This window comes from Acinonyx jubatus, chromosome X (assembly GCF_027475565.1).
Source record: "Acinonyx jubatus isolate Ajub_Pintada_27869175 chromosome X, VMU_Ajub_asm_v1.0, whole genome shotgun sequence".
Taxonomy (NCBI): Eukaryota; Metazoa; Chordata; class Mammalia; order Carnivora; family Felidae; genus Acinonyx; species Acinonyx jubatus.
In genome coordinates, this window is record NC_069389.1 from 116741894 (window position 1) to 116756938 (window position 15045).

General features: G+C 44.6%; 1 protein-coding gene across 1 annotated transcript; it reads left to right on the forward strand.

Moving 5' to 3' along the window:
• Window positions 1-1042: 1042 nt before the first annotated feature.
• Window positions 1043-1540, forward strand: LOC106986728 (uncharacterized protein C9orf85 homolog). The gene is given in 1 exon segment (XM_053201965.1): window positions 1043-1540. A coding segment is annotated over 1 exon segment (465 nt). The 3' UTR covers window positions 1508-1540.
• Window positions 1541-15045: the final 13505 nt, after the last annotated feature.

Genomic DNA, 15045 nt, shown 5'->3' on the forward strand with positions numbered 1-15045 from the left:
TTGTTGGTGGGAGTGGAAAATGGTAGAACATCTATTGAAAACAGGGTGGAGTTTCCTCAAAAACTTAAAAACAGAACTACCATACGATTGAGCAATCCCACTTCTAGGTGTATTTCCAAAAGAAATGAGACCAGGATCTCCAAGCGATAGGGGCTCTTCCAAGTTTATTGCGGCATTAATCACAGTAGCCAAGATACAGAAACAACCCAAGTGTCCATAGACAGATGAATGAAAAGAAAATAAGATACACACACACACACACACACACACACACACACACACACACACATACACGTATATATACCTAAATGTGTATGTACATGCACATACACACAGTGGAATACTATTTAGCCATAAAAAGAAGGAAATCCTGTCATTTGCCACATGGACCTTGGGGGCATTACGCTAAGTGAAAGAAGTCAGGCAGAGAAAGACAAATAATGTATGTTCTCATTTATATGTGGAATCTAAAAACATTGAACTCAAAGAGAGTAGAGGTGGTTGCCAGGGGCTGAGGGGTAGGGAAAATGGGGAGATCTTGGTCAAAGGGTACAACTTTCAGTTACAAGATGGTTTGGGGTGTCTAAAGTTTCTATGAGAGTAGAGCTGTAATAATATCCTTACCATAGCAACAGTAAGATTGTAATCATTTGAGGTGAAGATGTGTTCACTAACCTTATTGTGGAAAACATTTCACGATATACGTCTATCAGTCATCTCAGTGTATGCCTTAAACTTACATAATGTTATATGCCAGCCATATCTCAATAAAGCTAGGGAAAAAAAAGAAATAGAATGTGAGCCACATAGGCAATTTTCAATTTTCTAGTCGCTACGTTAAGAGAGAGAAAAAGCAACAGGAGATACTGACTTTCTAAAACTTATTATTTAACTCAATATAGCCAACAGATCACCACTTGATATATCACAACTATAAAATAATACATCAGGACAGAAGCGTGGACTCCGTGGGGTAGTTCTTGGCACCTTGGTCTTCTCTGTGTCTTTCTTGTCCCGACGCAAGGTGATTGTGGTTTCAAGGATGAGCTCCCAGAAAGGGAACGTGGCTCATCCCAGGCCTCAGTTGCCCCAGAATTACATATAGCTTCAAAAATGACAATTTGCTAAGAGTGTTCAGACCAAGAAAATTAATGCAAAGCTTCATGGTGGAATTTGTCAATGCCATAAAGAAGTTCTGGACTGGTGTGCAAAACACAGCAAATACAAAGTGTTGTCAAAGCCTAAAAAGTATGGTACGTGTTTAGAAAAGTCGGCGAAGGATTCTTATCACATAGTGTGTAGGCTACGTGGCTGTGCGTTTGAAGTTTGTGCAAAATGCAGAAAGAAAGGAGACGTTGTTGCTCTGCTTCATAAACAACCAGAAAGGACAGAAAACACAGAAAGCATACGTTCCAACCATAGATGTTGCAGAAGAAATGAACAAGGTGATGATGATTTACATTTTGATTTAGATGACACAAAGACAATCAGACGGATAATATATTAAAAGTCAGCTTGAAAACATGAAATTCGGAACGGCTTTTGACTCTTGAGGGTTTAAAAAAAATACTGCAAAATCCTAACGAGAAAAAAAACTAGCCAAAACCTATAGAAAACAGGCAAAGTTGCAGTTCCTGGGAATTATTTAGAAACATATACTACCTAACATCAAAGTAAACAAGGTTTGGAACTGATGGCTGTGTAAGAACGAGCTCATGGAAAAATCAGATATTATTACAGGGCTAGCCTCAAAAATTGGTCCTCAGTAAGTGCCTTTTGATTGACTGGCCTCAAGTAAATGGCCCACATAACACGGCCCCCTTACTTATTATGTTTGCTTGTTATAAAAAGTCGTTATTTTTTATAATAATGTGTAACAAGTGTGTAACAGTTTTTCTTTGAAAGTATTTTTACATACCTGATCGCATTTAAAACAAATTATTTATTTATTTATTTTAAGAGAGACGGAGACAGCATGAGTAGGGGAGGGGCAGAGAGAGAGGGAGAGAAAGAATCCCAAGCAGGCTCTGCGCTGTCAGTGTGGAGCCCAACATGCTCAAGCTCACGAAGATCATGAGATCGTGACCTGAGCTGAAACCAAGAGTCAGACACTTAACCGACTGAGCCACCCAGGCACCTATACCTGATCATATTTTCACCTTTCTTCTCTTGTCAAATATATATACAGAAAAAAAAAATAAGATATATATGTAGAGTTGAATAATTATAAAGAAAAGTCATCCATCTATCAGCCAGATGAAGAAAATGTGTTTGTTTTATTTAAAAAAAAATTTTAACATTTATTTATTTTTGAGAGAGAGAGAGAGAGAGAGCGCCGTGGAGGGGCAGAGAGAGAGGGAGACAGAATCCGAAGCAGGCTCCAGGCTCCAAGCTGTCGGCACAGAGCCTGATGAGGGGCTCGAACCCACGAACTGCGAGATCATGACCTGAGTTGAAGTCGGACGCTTAACCAACTGAGCCACCTAGGCACCCCTGAAAAAACTACTTTTAAAGAAGCAAAAATATTAACATGATATGCTGGATTCCTTTCTTTGCTGTAAGTCTTTGAAATCCATTGTGGATTTGATGCCGACGGCATGTGTCAGTTTGGACTGGCCACGTTTCAAGTGCACAGTAGGCACTCGGGGCTAGTGTGGCTACTGCATTGGTCATCATAGCTCTAGAGTACCAGAGTCCAGTGGAAAATAAAGAGACTTCAAGAAGTAACACTTGCAAAATAGCCACCACCCTAGGGGTTGTTTTAGAGTTGCGGACGACGGTAGAGGTCACGCCCTCCACCGGCTCTCTGGCAAGTCTTTCCAAATTTGAATTCACCTCCCAATCACCCGGCCATCTTGTTAAGATGCAGGTTTTAATTCAGTAGGTCTGGAGTGGGGCTTGAGATTCTGAGTTTCTAACAAGCTCCCAGAGGATGCCGGGGCTGCTGGCCCAGGAGCCACGCTTTGACTAGTGCGGGTCAGCATCAGTCAGAGTTTGGCCAGAAATCTGGACACCTCTCCAGGTATTCTCGCAGGAGGATGCAATCCAGGGAACACCATGCTATGTAAGCCTCGGAATGGGGCGACGGTCGGGAGAGTTGAGGGGATCGGGACGTGTGGTGAGAAGCTGTTAGCCATGCTCCCAGCAGCCTGCAGCATTGCAAACTTCACGTCTGCCGTCTGCTCCTGCTTCTCCTTGGGTTTCGCCTTCCAAATCTCGCAGAACCCTGATGGCAAGGCAATCCGGGGAGTATAGTTTCCAAGCCTCCCTCCTCTGAGAAAGAAGTGACGGGGCTGGTTATTAACCGCAGGGTCTGGCACACCCTCCGTTGAGGCTCAGTCCTCAACCTACTCCTTTTCTCCCTCTTTGCATTTGTCTTCTAGCCTCCTAGGCATCTCGGCGAAAACACTCGGAATCCTGTTTGACTTCTGTCTTTTCGGCCACTTGCAGATACTCACCGAATCCTGTCGGGTCTTCAGCCATCCCTCCCACATTTCCCCTCCTTTGCGTTCACCCTGTCATTTCCATGGGCTCTTATTCCTTTACGTTTGGATAGTCAGAGAAGCCCTGGAGCCACTTGCCTTTACTAGCTTGCCTTTAATCTGCTACCCTCCACCCTTCTTCTTCCCCCTTCCGTGTGTGCGGCTCCCAGGAGCAAACGGGGTGAGCAATGTTGGAATTATTTTTTTTAAAGCATGGGCATTTTCATTTTTTTTAAAGTTTATTTGTTTTTAAGGAATCTCTCTACCCAATGTGGGGCTTGAACTCATGACCCCAAGATCAAGAGTCACATGCTCTCCCAAGTGAGCCGGCCAGGGGCCCCAATATCTGAATTGATTCTACCAGTGAGATGGGCAAATTTACACTTTGAAGCTAGAAAAATACTGTTCAAAATGAGCGCTCAGAAGGAGAGCCCTTAAAGAGTCTCCAGTGGACGTTTACTCTGGGTTGCAGGAAGATGCCGCGGGACCAATATGGGTCTAGGGAAGCAGAAAACCGACTCCTTGTTCTGCCTTTACTCTCACTGTGTGGCTTTGGACGAGTCGCTTCCCCTCTCTGAATCTCCTTTAACTCCTGAAGAAAAGTGAGATGGGTAGGCAAAACTATCATTGTCAAGCCCTTTTTCTTCATTCTGTTGACAGATAATCTTAAAAATGCATAACATATTATGTTTGATTTGGGGACTGAGTGCATGTTAAAATGGCCAAAATAGAAACATAAGTTTCCTCATCTGACTACAAATCATAATAGGGAGTTTTAGTTCACTTGTCTTATGAGAAACTCAACAATCGTATTCGTACCATATGCACTTCGAGATAATGTGTTATGGAAAAGGGCGCCGTGTCCAATTTCTTTACCAAATTGCTACCAGAGAGCCGACGATAGCTTCTTTCCATGGAAAATCCAACTCTTCTCTAATAGTATGAGCTTCTCCAGTTTTCTCCCGGCTTCATACCTTGCCTGAGAAATGTCTTAAGTTATTTTAAAGTGTCTGGATTACTGATTGATAGATATTTGAAAATCTTGCACTCTGTACGTATCAATTTATTTTTGAAGACTCGTTTTAGAGCAGTTTTAGGTTTACCACAAAGATTCCTCATATATCCATTGTCCCCACACATCATAGCCTCCCCCATTGTCAACATCCCCCGGAGTGTTGGAACTGATGGCCCTACATTAACACATCATAATCACCTAAAATTCACAGTTTATCTTAGGGTTCACTCTTGGTGTTGTGCATTCTGTGGGTTTGGACCAAAGTATAATCGCATATATCCATACAGAGTATGACAGTATCATACAGTGTATTTTCACTGCCCTAAAAATCTTCTGTTTTCTACCGATTCATTTTTTTTTTTTTTTTTTTTTTTTGCTCCCACCAGCCCCTGTCAACCACTGATTTTTTATTGTCTCCATAGCTTTGCCTTTTCCAGGATCTCATACAGTTGGAATCACACAGTTTGTAGCCTTTTTGGGTTGCCTTTTTTCACTTAGGATTTTCCATTGCCTGGAGGGACCACAGTCTACTTATCCATTCATTTACTGAAGGGCATCTTGGTTGCTTCCAAGTTTTGGCAATTATGAATAAAAGTGCTATAAATATCCGTGTACAGGTTTTTCTGTGGACATAATTTTCATCTCCTTTGGGAAAATACCAAGGAGTGTGATGGCTGGATTGTACGGGAAGAGTATGTTTAGTGTTGTACAAAATCACCAAACTGTCTTCCAAGGTGGCTGTACCATTTTACATTCCCATCAGCAGTGAATGCGAGTTCCCTTTGTCCCACATCCTTGCCAGGATTTGGTGGTCGGCAGGGTTTTGGATTAGCTCATTGCTCTTTTAATTTGCATTATCCTGATGACATCTATGGATTATCTTTTCATAGGCTTTTCTGTCATCGTATATCTTCTTCTTCTTTTTAAAAAATGTTTATTTATTTGAGAGAGAGAGAGAGGGAGAGAGAGAGAGAGAAAGCATGAGCAGGGGAGGGGCAGAGAGAGAGAGAGACACAGAATCCAAAACAGGATCCAGGCTCTGAGCTGTCAGCGCAGAGCCCACTGTGGGGCTCAAACTCATGAACCATGAGATCATGAGCTGAGCTGAAGTCAGACACTTAACTGCCTGAGCCACCCAGGTGCCCCTGTATATCTTCTTTGGTGAGGTGTCTGTTCAGGTCCTCAGCCAATATTTAAATGAAGTTGTTAGTTTTCTCATTATTGAGTTTTAAAAGTTCTTGGTATTTTTTGGATATATCCAAATCTATCATATGTGTCTTGTGCAAATATTTTTTGGCAGACTGTGGCTTGTCTTCTCATTCCCTTGACAGTGTTTTTCACAGAGAAGTTTTTCATGTTAACGAAGTCCAGCTTACCAAGCATTTCTTTCATGGGTCATGTCTTTGGTGTTGTTTCTAAAAAGCCATCATTATATCCCAAATCATCTAAGTTTTCTCCTATGTTATCTTCTAGGAATTTTATAATTTTCAGTTTTACATTTAGGTCTGTGATCCATTTTGAGTTAATTTTTGTGAAGCTTGTAAAGTTTGAGCGTACATTCTCTTTTTTTTCATGTGGATGCCCAGTTGTTCCAGACCATTTGTTGAAAAGATTATCTTGGCTCCATTGTATTGCCTTTGTTCCTTTGTTAAAGATCGGTTGACTATATATTTGGGTCTATTGCTGGGCTCTCTATTCTGTTCCCTTGACCTGTTTGTCTCCTCGACCTGTTTGTCTCCTCTCTCCAACACCACACTGTCTCGATATCTGTAACTTTATAGTAAGTCTGGAAGTCAGGTAGCATCAGTCCTCTGACTTTGTAATTCTTCCATATTGTGTTAGCTATTCTGGTGCTGATTTCCGTGATGTATATTAGTTGCTAAATATTGACATAAGAGGGAAAGCTTCAGGCTGCTTTTTGAGAGCATTTCTCTGCAAATGACACTTTCTGGATGGGGGTCGTTTTTACTCCTAATAAATGAATAGACACATTATATATTCATTACTTTATTGTCTCTTTTAAGGGTGGCTTTTGAAGTCTTAGAGATGGTGTCATGTTTCTTCTGCAAATGTTGATTAATCAAAAGTCATAGATCTTCAGAAGGCAAATTGGAAGAATTATTACCATTTTTAGACTCCTCAGTCACGTGCTGTATATCAGCATCCGTGTTCCCTATGTTTTCTGTCTTTTACCTGGTATATCAAAGATGGAAATTAAACATGTATGCTAAGGATAAAAACAGTACTAACCAAAACCCTGACATCAGCTGGTGTTGATAGATCGAGATGCTTCATGAGCAAGCTCATCTATTAATCAACCACTGCACTCCCACCTGATACTTATTTAAATGGAAACAAAATATTAAAATAATTATTTTATAATGGACTGATTGAAAAAAACAGAATTCCAGTATAATTCCAGTATAATTGATTATGTATTACTTTCAGGTGTACAATATAGCAATTCAGCAATTCTATATATTACTTAGAGCTCATCACAATAAGTGTACTGTTTTTTACCTTATCTAATTAAAAACTTTTTTTAAATGTTTATTTATTTTTGAGAGACAGATGGTGAGCGGGGGAGGGACGGAGAGAGAGAGAGAAAGACACAGAATCTGAAGAGGCTCCAGGCTCTGAGCTGTCAGCACAGAGCCTGACCCTGGGCTCGAACTCACAAGCCGTGAGATCATGACCTGAGCCAAAGTTGGATCCTTAACTAACTGAGCCACCCAGGTGCCTTGTATCTTATCTTATCTTATCTTATCTTATCTTATCTTATCTCATCTCATCTCATCTCATCTCATCTCATCTTATCTTATCAGTATGCATTTAATCCCTTTTACCTATTTCACTACTCCCCCCACTCCTTGTCACCACCCTTCTGGCAATCACCAGTTTGTTCTCCATATTTAAGAGTCTGTTATTTTGTTGATCTCTTTTTTCCTGCATTCCTTTGTTTGGTTTCTTAAGTTATATAGTGGACTGAATTTTCAAAACAGAAATGGAAACAGAGGCGATGGCCACCATTACCACCTGGACCCTTAGGACATGCTTGTAGATCTCTGAGTGTTTCCACGAAACACTGGGGTTAGTGATCGCTCAGGAGTCTTCCAGCTATAATGTTTTATGTGTCTATGGATTAAATTGCGAAAGGGCTCCATGAACTGGAGAGATGCAAATTGCTCTATCTTATAGGTATTCTGGCAGTTAGGGTTGTTATGAGAATAAAGACTAAATATTTTAGAATCCTTAATTTCAGGTATCCTGAGAAATAGCGCACGTTTTCCATAATGTGGTGCCTCACCTCCTTTCTCACTTTCATTTTAGTTAAGCTATTACCTCGTGTCGAGAGATTCTAGGAGGGAGAGAGAGGAGTCCTTTCAAAAGAAAGCAAGGAGGACACGCTGAATAAAGGAGAACAGATCATTTGACATTTCTAAAGGTAAATTAAGTGTTATAAAATGTCAACAGGAAGTAATACTTTATCTCATGGTTATTTGATTTCTGTCTTCGGTTCAAGGTTGCCTTTTTTCTCATCTCGCTGTTGTGAAAAGACGCATTATATTGAACATTTCACAAGAAATGTCAATTCTGTGGTTCTTCTCATTTATGTGTTTTAACAGATAGCTTGTGGAGAGTGTAGGAAAATGCTGCCTATTTAACTAGCCTGAAAACAAACTAGGTCAGACTGAAACAGATAGCAAATAAATAAGCACAGATAAAAACGTTTTGGCCTTCTGTACTTCCTCACCAACCCTTCTGTCTTTGCTGTGAGTGTTCTTAGATTCTGTATTTGTTTGTTTGGCATCCATTAAGTGCAGGGCCAAACTACTGGCCAAAGTTGTTTCTATCTGTCTTGTGGTCCAGCTTTGGCTGGATAAATGGATAGGAAAAAAAGTAACGCGTGCGCGCGCGCGCGCGTGTGTGTGTGTAGTGTGTGAAATAAGTCAGGCAGGGAAAGACAAATACTGTATGATCTCACTTATGCGTGGAGTCTAAAAACATTGAGCTCATTGGAAACCGAGAGTAGAGTAGTGGTTGCCTATGTGAGATGATAGGTATGTTAATGAGCTTAGCATTGGTGATTATTTCACGATGTATGCTCTATCAAAACATACACTTGTACACCTAGACATATGCACTATTTGTCCATTACACTTCGAAAAAGTTGGCAGGTGGAGAGGAAATCAAACCAAACCAAAACCTAATTACAGGATTTTTCTTTGGACCGTCACTTCCACCCCCCATCCCAATAGAAACCACGTAGGCAACGATCCGCAAGTGGGGTGATGTTGCCCAAACGCACTGCAGGAACTAGACGCTGGAGGCGCAAGCGTCACGGGATCTGGGTGCTGGGAAACCTGTCCGTGCTGCAACAGATGGGCACCAGGGAGTCTGGTGCGGTGTGGGGGCTGGGCTCTGGGAAAGGTGCCCACAGACGGAGGGGGCAGTGGGGGAGCTGCAGGGGTGGAAGCTACTGATGCTGAGGGAACCTAGCAAGAGCGCGACAGAAACCAGGAAGCGAAATGCCTTTCTCTGCCAGTGTCCGTCCGGCGCCCTCTATTGACCAAATTTAGCATCATGCCTGCTGAGAGGAAACCTATTTAAAGTGCTCAGACCCATTTCACAGAGCAGGCAATAGTGGTCAGTTTTGAGGAAGTATATACTACTATATGGTTTGCTTGTTCGTTTGTTTGTTTGTTTGTTTGTTTGTCTATCAGAAAGAAAGAACACGTGCACCAGCCAGGGAGAGGCAGAGAGAGAGAATCTTAAGCAGGCTCCACGCTTAGTACGGAGCCTGCTGCGAGGCTCGATCCCACAACCCTGGGATCATGACCGGAGCCGAAATTCAGAGCCAGTTGTTTAACCGATTGAGGCCCCCAGGTGCCCCTGTATTATAGTATATAATATATACGTACATACTATATGTATAAATGTATATAGAGTAGGTCTGATGGCAGTAAGTGGTATAGAGAACATTAAAACGAGGTAAGAGGACAGCGAATGGCTGAGTGGGATCTACTTTAGATTGGCTGAGGGATGATATTTGAGCTGAAGTGAGAATGACGCAAAGAAGCGAGCCACGCGACCATATAGAGGACGAGTGTCCCTTGGTAGAAAAACCAACAAGCGTGAAAGCCCTGAGACGAGAAGGCATCTAGACTTATTGAAGAACATGAACGAGAACTTTAGAAATGGCAGCATGTTGTATCCCCAGAGCTGAGGACAACTGAAGCCACCGGGCCAGATCTAGGAGATGTCAATGACTTCGACCAGTCCTAGGATGCAAAGTCATTCCCTGTCTTCCTGCAGAATAAGGTGGCCTTTCTAATAAGTTCTCATTTCCAAGGACCTCGTAGGTCTATTGCTGCCCCTTAAAAGGTTGAACACGGAGTTATAGGAGCCAGCACAGCCACTCCCAGGTATGTGTCCGAGGGAAATTAAAATATATGTGGAGGGGTGCCAGGGTGGCTCAGGCGGTGAAGTGACCAACTCTTGATTTCGGCTCAGGTCGTGATCTCCCAGTTCGTGAGTTTGAGCCCCTCATCAGGCTCTGTGCTGATAGCATGGAGCCTGCTTGGGATTCCCTCTCCCTCTCTCTCTGTCTCTGCCCCTCCCCTGCTCATGTTCACTCACCCTCTCTCTCTCTCTCTCTCTCTCTCTCTCTCATAATCCAAGTGTTATCCACTGTAGCCCCAAAGTGGAAGGTGACCCAATGTCTACCTACTGATGAATGAATGAACAGAATATGGTGGACCAATACTATGGAATAGCATTTATCCACAAAAATGAGTGAGATACCGCTACAACATGAACGGTACGCTACACAATGGCTGGGCCTGGGAAACATTCTGCCAAGTAAAAGAAGCCGGACACAAAAGACTGCTGATAGACGTGAGGTTGTCTTTGGTGCGAGGGAGGTTAGTGACGAAAATGATTGTAATGAAGATCGATAGTGGTGATGGGCGCACGACTCTGTGAGTGTACTAAAAAGCATTGAATTGTCTGCTTTATATAGGAGACTTGTATGGCATCTCAGGAGAGCTGTCACAGTAACATTCTTTTGCTGATCCTTGCACGAAAGGTCCAAGAATCCTTCGGAGTCTTTAGTACAGATTGAAAGGACACATCTGTTGACGTGTACCTTTTCAGCAAACCAAGTGCTACATAACAGAATCTCGAAGTAGGCTCAGCCCTTGGTGTTGTTGACACGTACATCTGAAAAGTCCCCTGCAAGTCCCAGGTCAGCTGTCATGTGGATTTTTGCCTCATTCTGCCACTAGGTCTATTTTTTGTAAGAGATACGGTAAACTCGTAGGAAAGACAATGAATTTGGAATCAAGATCTAGATTTGAAACATAGTCCTGTCACCAGCTCTGCAACCTTGAGCTATGTACCTAAACCTCTCTGAGCCTTAGCTTTCTCTTTTTGAAATAGGGAGAGTAAAACATGGGTCTACAGTGTTGTGAGAAGCAAATTAATTAATGTATATCAAAGTGCCTTGGAAGTGGGGTGCCTGGGTGGTTCAGTCAGGTAAGCACCTGACTCTTGGTTTCGGCTCAGATCATGCCACTCTCTCTCCAAGGAAACAAAACTTAAAAACAAGCGGCTGGGAAGTTACGCAATTACAAAGATACAGTGAGCTATTGTGTGATTAAACATGCACGTGTGTGTTGTGTGTGTGTGCACACACTCCGAATGACTTCCAAAACTTTGTCACCCTTCCACTTTGTAGGACGTTACCTCAGTTGCATTTCTCTCGGAAGCCTGCTCTGTACACAAAACCCTACTCTCTGCGCAAGCAAAGCCGACCAATCTGCAAGCCAGGTTGGTTTATTGGATCCGTATGATTGCTGCGTCTTCCCCCCCGTTTTGCAGAAGAGGAAGTAGAAACGAGGTAAGATTAAAGGAATCCACTTGTGTGGCAGTTGTGGCAGTCTGAGTGTGCCACTCAGGTTTTTTAAGAGACAACTTTCTTTTTTTCAATGTTTATTTATTTATTTTTGAGAGAGAGAGAGAGAGAGAGAGAGGCAGAGTACCAGTGGGGGAGGGGCAGAGAGAGAGGGGGAGGCACAGAATCGGAAGCAGGCTCCGGGCCCCGAGCTGTCAGCACAGAGCCTGACGCGGGGCTCGAATCCGCGAACTGTGAGATCATGACCCGAGCCGAAGTCGGATGCTTCACCGACTGGGCCACCCAGGCGCCCGAGACAACTTTCTATACGGAGGGCCTGCAGTTGACAACCTCCACATGCAGCGCCTTTGGTCTCCACTGGGGCGTTCAAGCCTGGGACAGGCTCTCCTTGGGCGGCTCTAGCCAGTGACTGAGCACAGTGGCATACTAGGGTCTAGCTATTTCCAGCTACCACTCTGGAGTTCCTTCTTGGGCTGGATGAGACGTTCTAAAACCTACACCACAACCTGAGGCTCTTTGTAACCAACCCTCCTTCCTCCCTCCCTCCTTTCACACATACCATACCTATGTTGTTCTCGGAAAGCTTCTACACCTAGTCCCGCCCTCTGTTCCCCCTTTTATATCACAGTGGCTACTGCCAATAAACCCTTTGCACTTCTGACTCTGTCGTGGTATCCCCATTCTGGAGGACCTAAAATGACATTCTTTGGTGGAGACAAGACTTAAACCCAGTCTTCTGACTCCGAGCTTATTCCATAGAGCTGTCTGCAGCCATTGTGTATAGCTAACTGGGACCAACTAGAAGACACCAACTAGATTAATGAACTATTGCCTGGGTTTTTTAATGACCCAGTCCCTGTATGGAAAAAACCAATTTCTAGAAGGAACAGGTTTTTGTGGTTGAATCCAATACACTCTCTTAAGAGCATTCATTCATTTGGCAAGAGGAGAGAAATGAACCAATAGTTGATACGCTGGCAAGCACTACTCTGAATCGCATTCATGGCTTCCCATGAAATATTTCCTGGGGGCGTTCAGGAGGTATGTGCAAAGGTCTGCCCCAGCACCTGTACCCCTGCCGGTATTCCCTGAAACAAAGTGCTTCCCTCCTTAATGCCCAACTGAGATCAGCTACTCAGAGAATGGAGGCTTGGAATCGGATTTGAGACGGCAGCGGGGAAGAGGTAACTTTTGGGGTGTGCAGAGCACGTTAGGGGAATCCAGGTCTGCCAGGACAAGAGTATTGGATCTCAGAGGCGGGGAGATATGCAGACCAGAAGGGCCATACAGACTTGTGTCGGCTGCTTTGCATTTTTTTCCCCAGAGCCCCCGCACAGCAAGATCTTCCGTGCCCTCTCCCCGACCTACGATCTCAATTAAAATGCAAACACATAGACTTTATTGAGCATGTATTATATGCCAAGCTCCACGCAAGGAATCTTGGGGATTCCCAAACTTACAATCTAATGGGGAGACACGTATGAAGAGGTCCTCTAAATGCAAGGAAGGATGTGCCCGGGACTCTACTAATAGCAGTAATGGTGAGAGCGAATGGAGAGATTGGTTCTGAAAGGGGCTTTCTAGGAAGGCTTATTGAGAGATCACACTTAGGGGAGCCAACAAGGACGTTGAGTTGTTGCAGAGTCAAGACCAGGACGGGGAGGAGCCGGGGTGAGTGCTGCCGCAAAGGTCAAAGAAGCCAAGTCACACATGGTCTTGGGCGCCAGGGTAAGGAGCACGTATCGTATCCTATAGACAACCAGGCGGTACTGACATGGTAAGGGTGTGTGGAGGGAGTGGGTTTGTAGGATTTTTTTCATATGAAATTCTTTTATGTTTATTTATTTTTGAGAAAGAGAGAGAGAGAGAGAGACAGCGCAAGTCGAGGAGGGGCAGAGAGAGAGAGGAAGAGAAAAATCCCCAGCAGGTTCTGTGCTGTCAGCACAGAGCCCGCCGCAGGGCTCGAACTCACGGACTGTGAGATCGTGACCCGAGCTGAAGTCGGACGCTTAACCGACTGAGCCACCCAGGCGCCCCACAGCTGAGCCTCTTTAGATTTCACGTTTCTCATCTGTAAAAGAAATGTGGCCTCTGAAGTTCCCGCTACCCTACACCTGTAGGATTCTGGTTTTAATAGCTCGCCCAGACACGGCTTAGATGATGATAGTTCGCTTATCACCGAAGTGAAAATCTCCCGGAATGGGGTCTCTACCCTCGATGTGAAGTAGTTAAGCAGTGAGCAGTTTCATCTGACAGTTGTCGCCGGGGTTCCAAAGCAGATTTATCTACACTGGGTCGACTATCTGGTTAAGACACGTCTACTGTCCGAGAGGCACCCTCCTCAGCTTATGTTTTCTAAGACCACTGCTTTGGCTCCACGCTGGAAATCTGATGTCTACTTTGCAATGGCCCCAGTAAGCCCAGGAAGGGGTGGCCTGTCGGCCTTGCTGCTGTTTAAATGTGTGGGAGCTGCCCCCAGGTGACCCCGTTCATTAAATCTGATGGCTTGTTGGGTCCAGGCAGGCAGTGCAAGGCAGGCGGCTGCATAACTGAGTGTTGCAATGGGTGTTTTGGGTTTTCTTTTTACGCCTACTTTCACCCCAGCCCTTTCAAGGTAACCATGTCCTTGGAGGTGGTGGAAGGTTGGCCTGTTGAGCGGGTCGTAAGCACGAAACGATAAACCCGGGGCCGGGGAGACGGGTGTTCTCTCGCCTGTCTGGCGAGTCGTACAAAGACCGTGGGCTTTGGGAGGCCCTTAGAAGTCACCTCACCTAAATCTCCCATCTTACAAAGAAATCTTGCATGAGGAGACTGTCAGCTTATTCATTTAGCTATTCCAAAGGGGCCTCATCGCTCTTTCGTAACGATCTTCCTGAACATCGATGTAAATTCATCGAACGCTCATTCAGCAGCTCTTATTGAACTGGTATTGTTCTCCTCTCGGAGATGAGTAAGCTATGTTCCCTGCTTTGAAGAACTCATTCTTTTAGGGGGTGGACACTAAAAAGCAACTGCAATTTCATGTGACAAGTGCTATTAAAGGGAAAAGTATGTAGGGACAAAGACGAGGGAGCAATTAGTTCCGCCTAAGGTGGGAGAGATTGAAGCATAGCGACACCTGAGCTGGCCCTGGGAGGGGAAGGTGTGGCAGGTAGTTGAGGAGCGGAGGCTTGATGTGGGGGAGGACGTTCTAGACAGGGTGATGACTCAAAGTCACTGAAGCACACAAGAGGAAGGCACATTCAGGAAGCGGAGCTGGGGTTTAGAGCGTCGGGGCGCAAAGGGACCCGGGTGGTGGCCCCCCATTTCAAACGAGAGCAGGACTGGAGGGGGGTTGGTAAGGCAATCCAAGGCCCATGGGGTTTGTCCTGTAGCTGTCGTCCTACAGTTGGTGGCCCGTGGCAGTCTGCGAGTGTGACATGGTTTCGAGAAACAGCCTCGCAGCCTCAGCGCGCAGAAGGCCCTCGATGTGAGACCAGTGGGAACCCCTCCCTCGGTGCAGAGCTATCCCTGACCGCGGCGACGTGGCTTCATTTCTCTGCGTGTGTCGAGCTCTCCTTGGCATTAATCCTTACCTAGAAGATGCAGGGCAGTGCCGTTAGTCTGTTCCGGCTGCCCTACCACAGACTGGG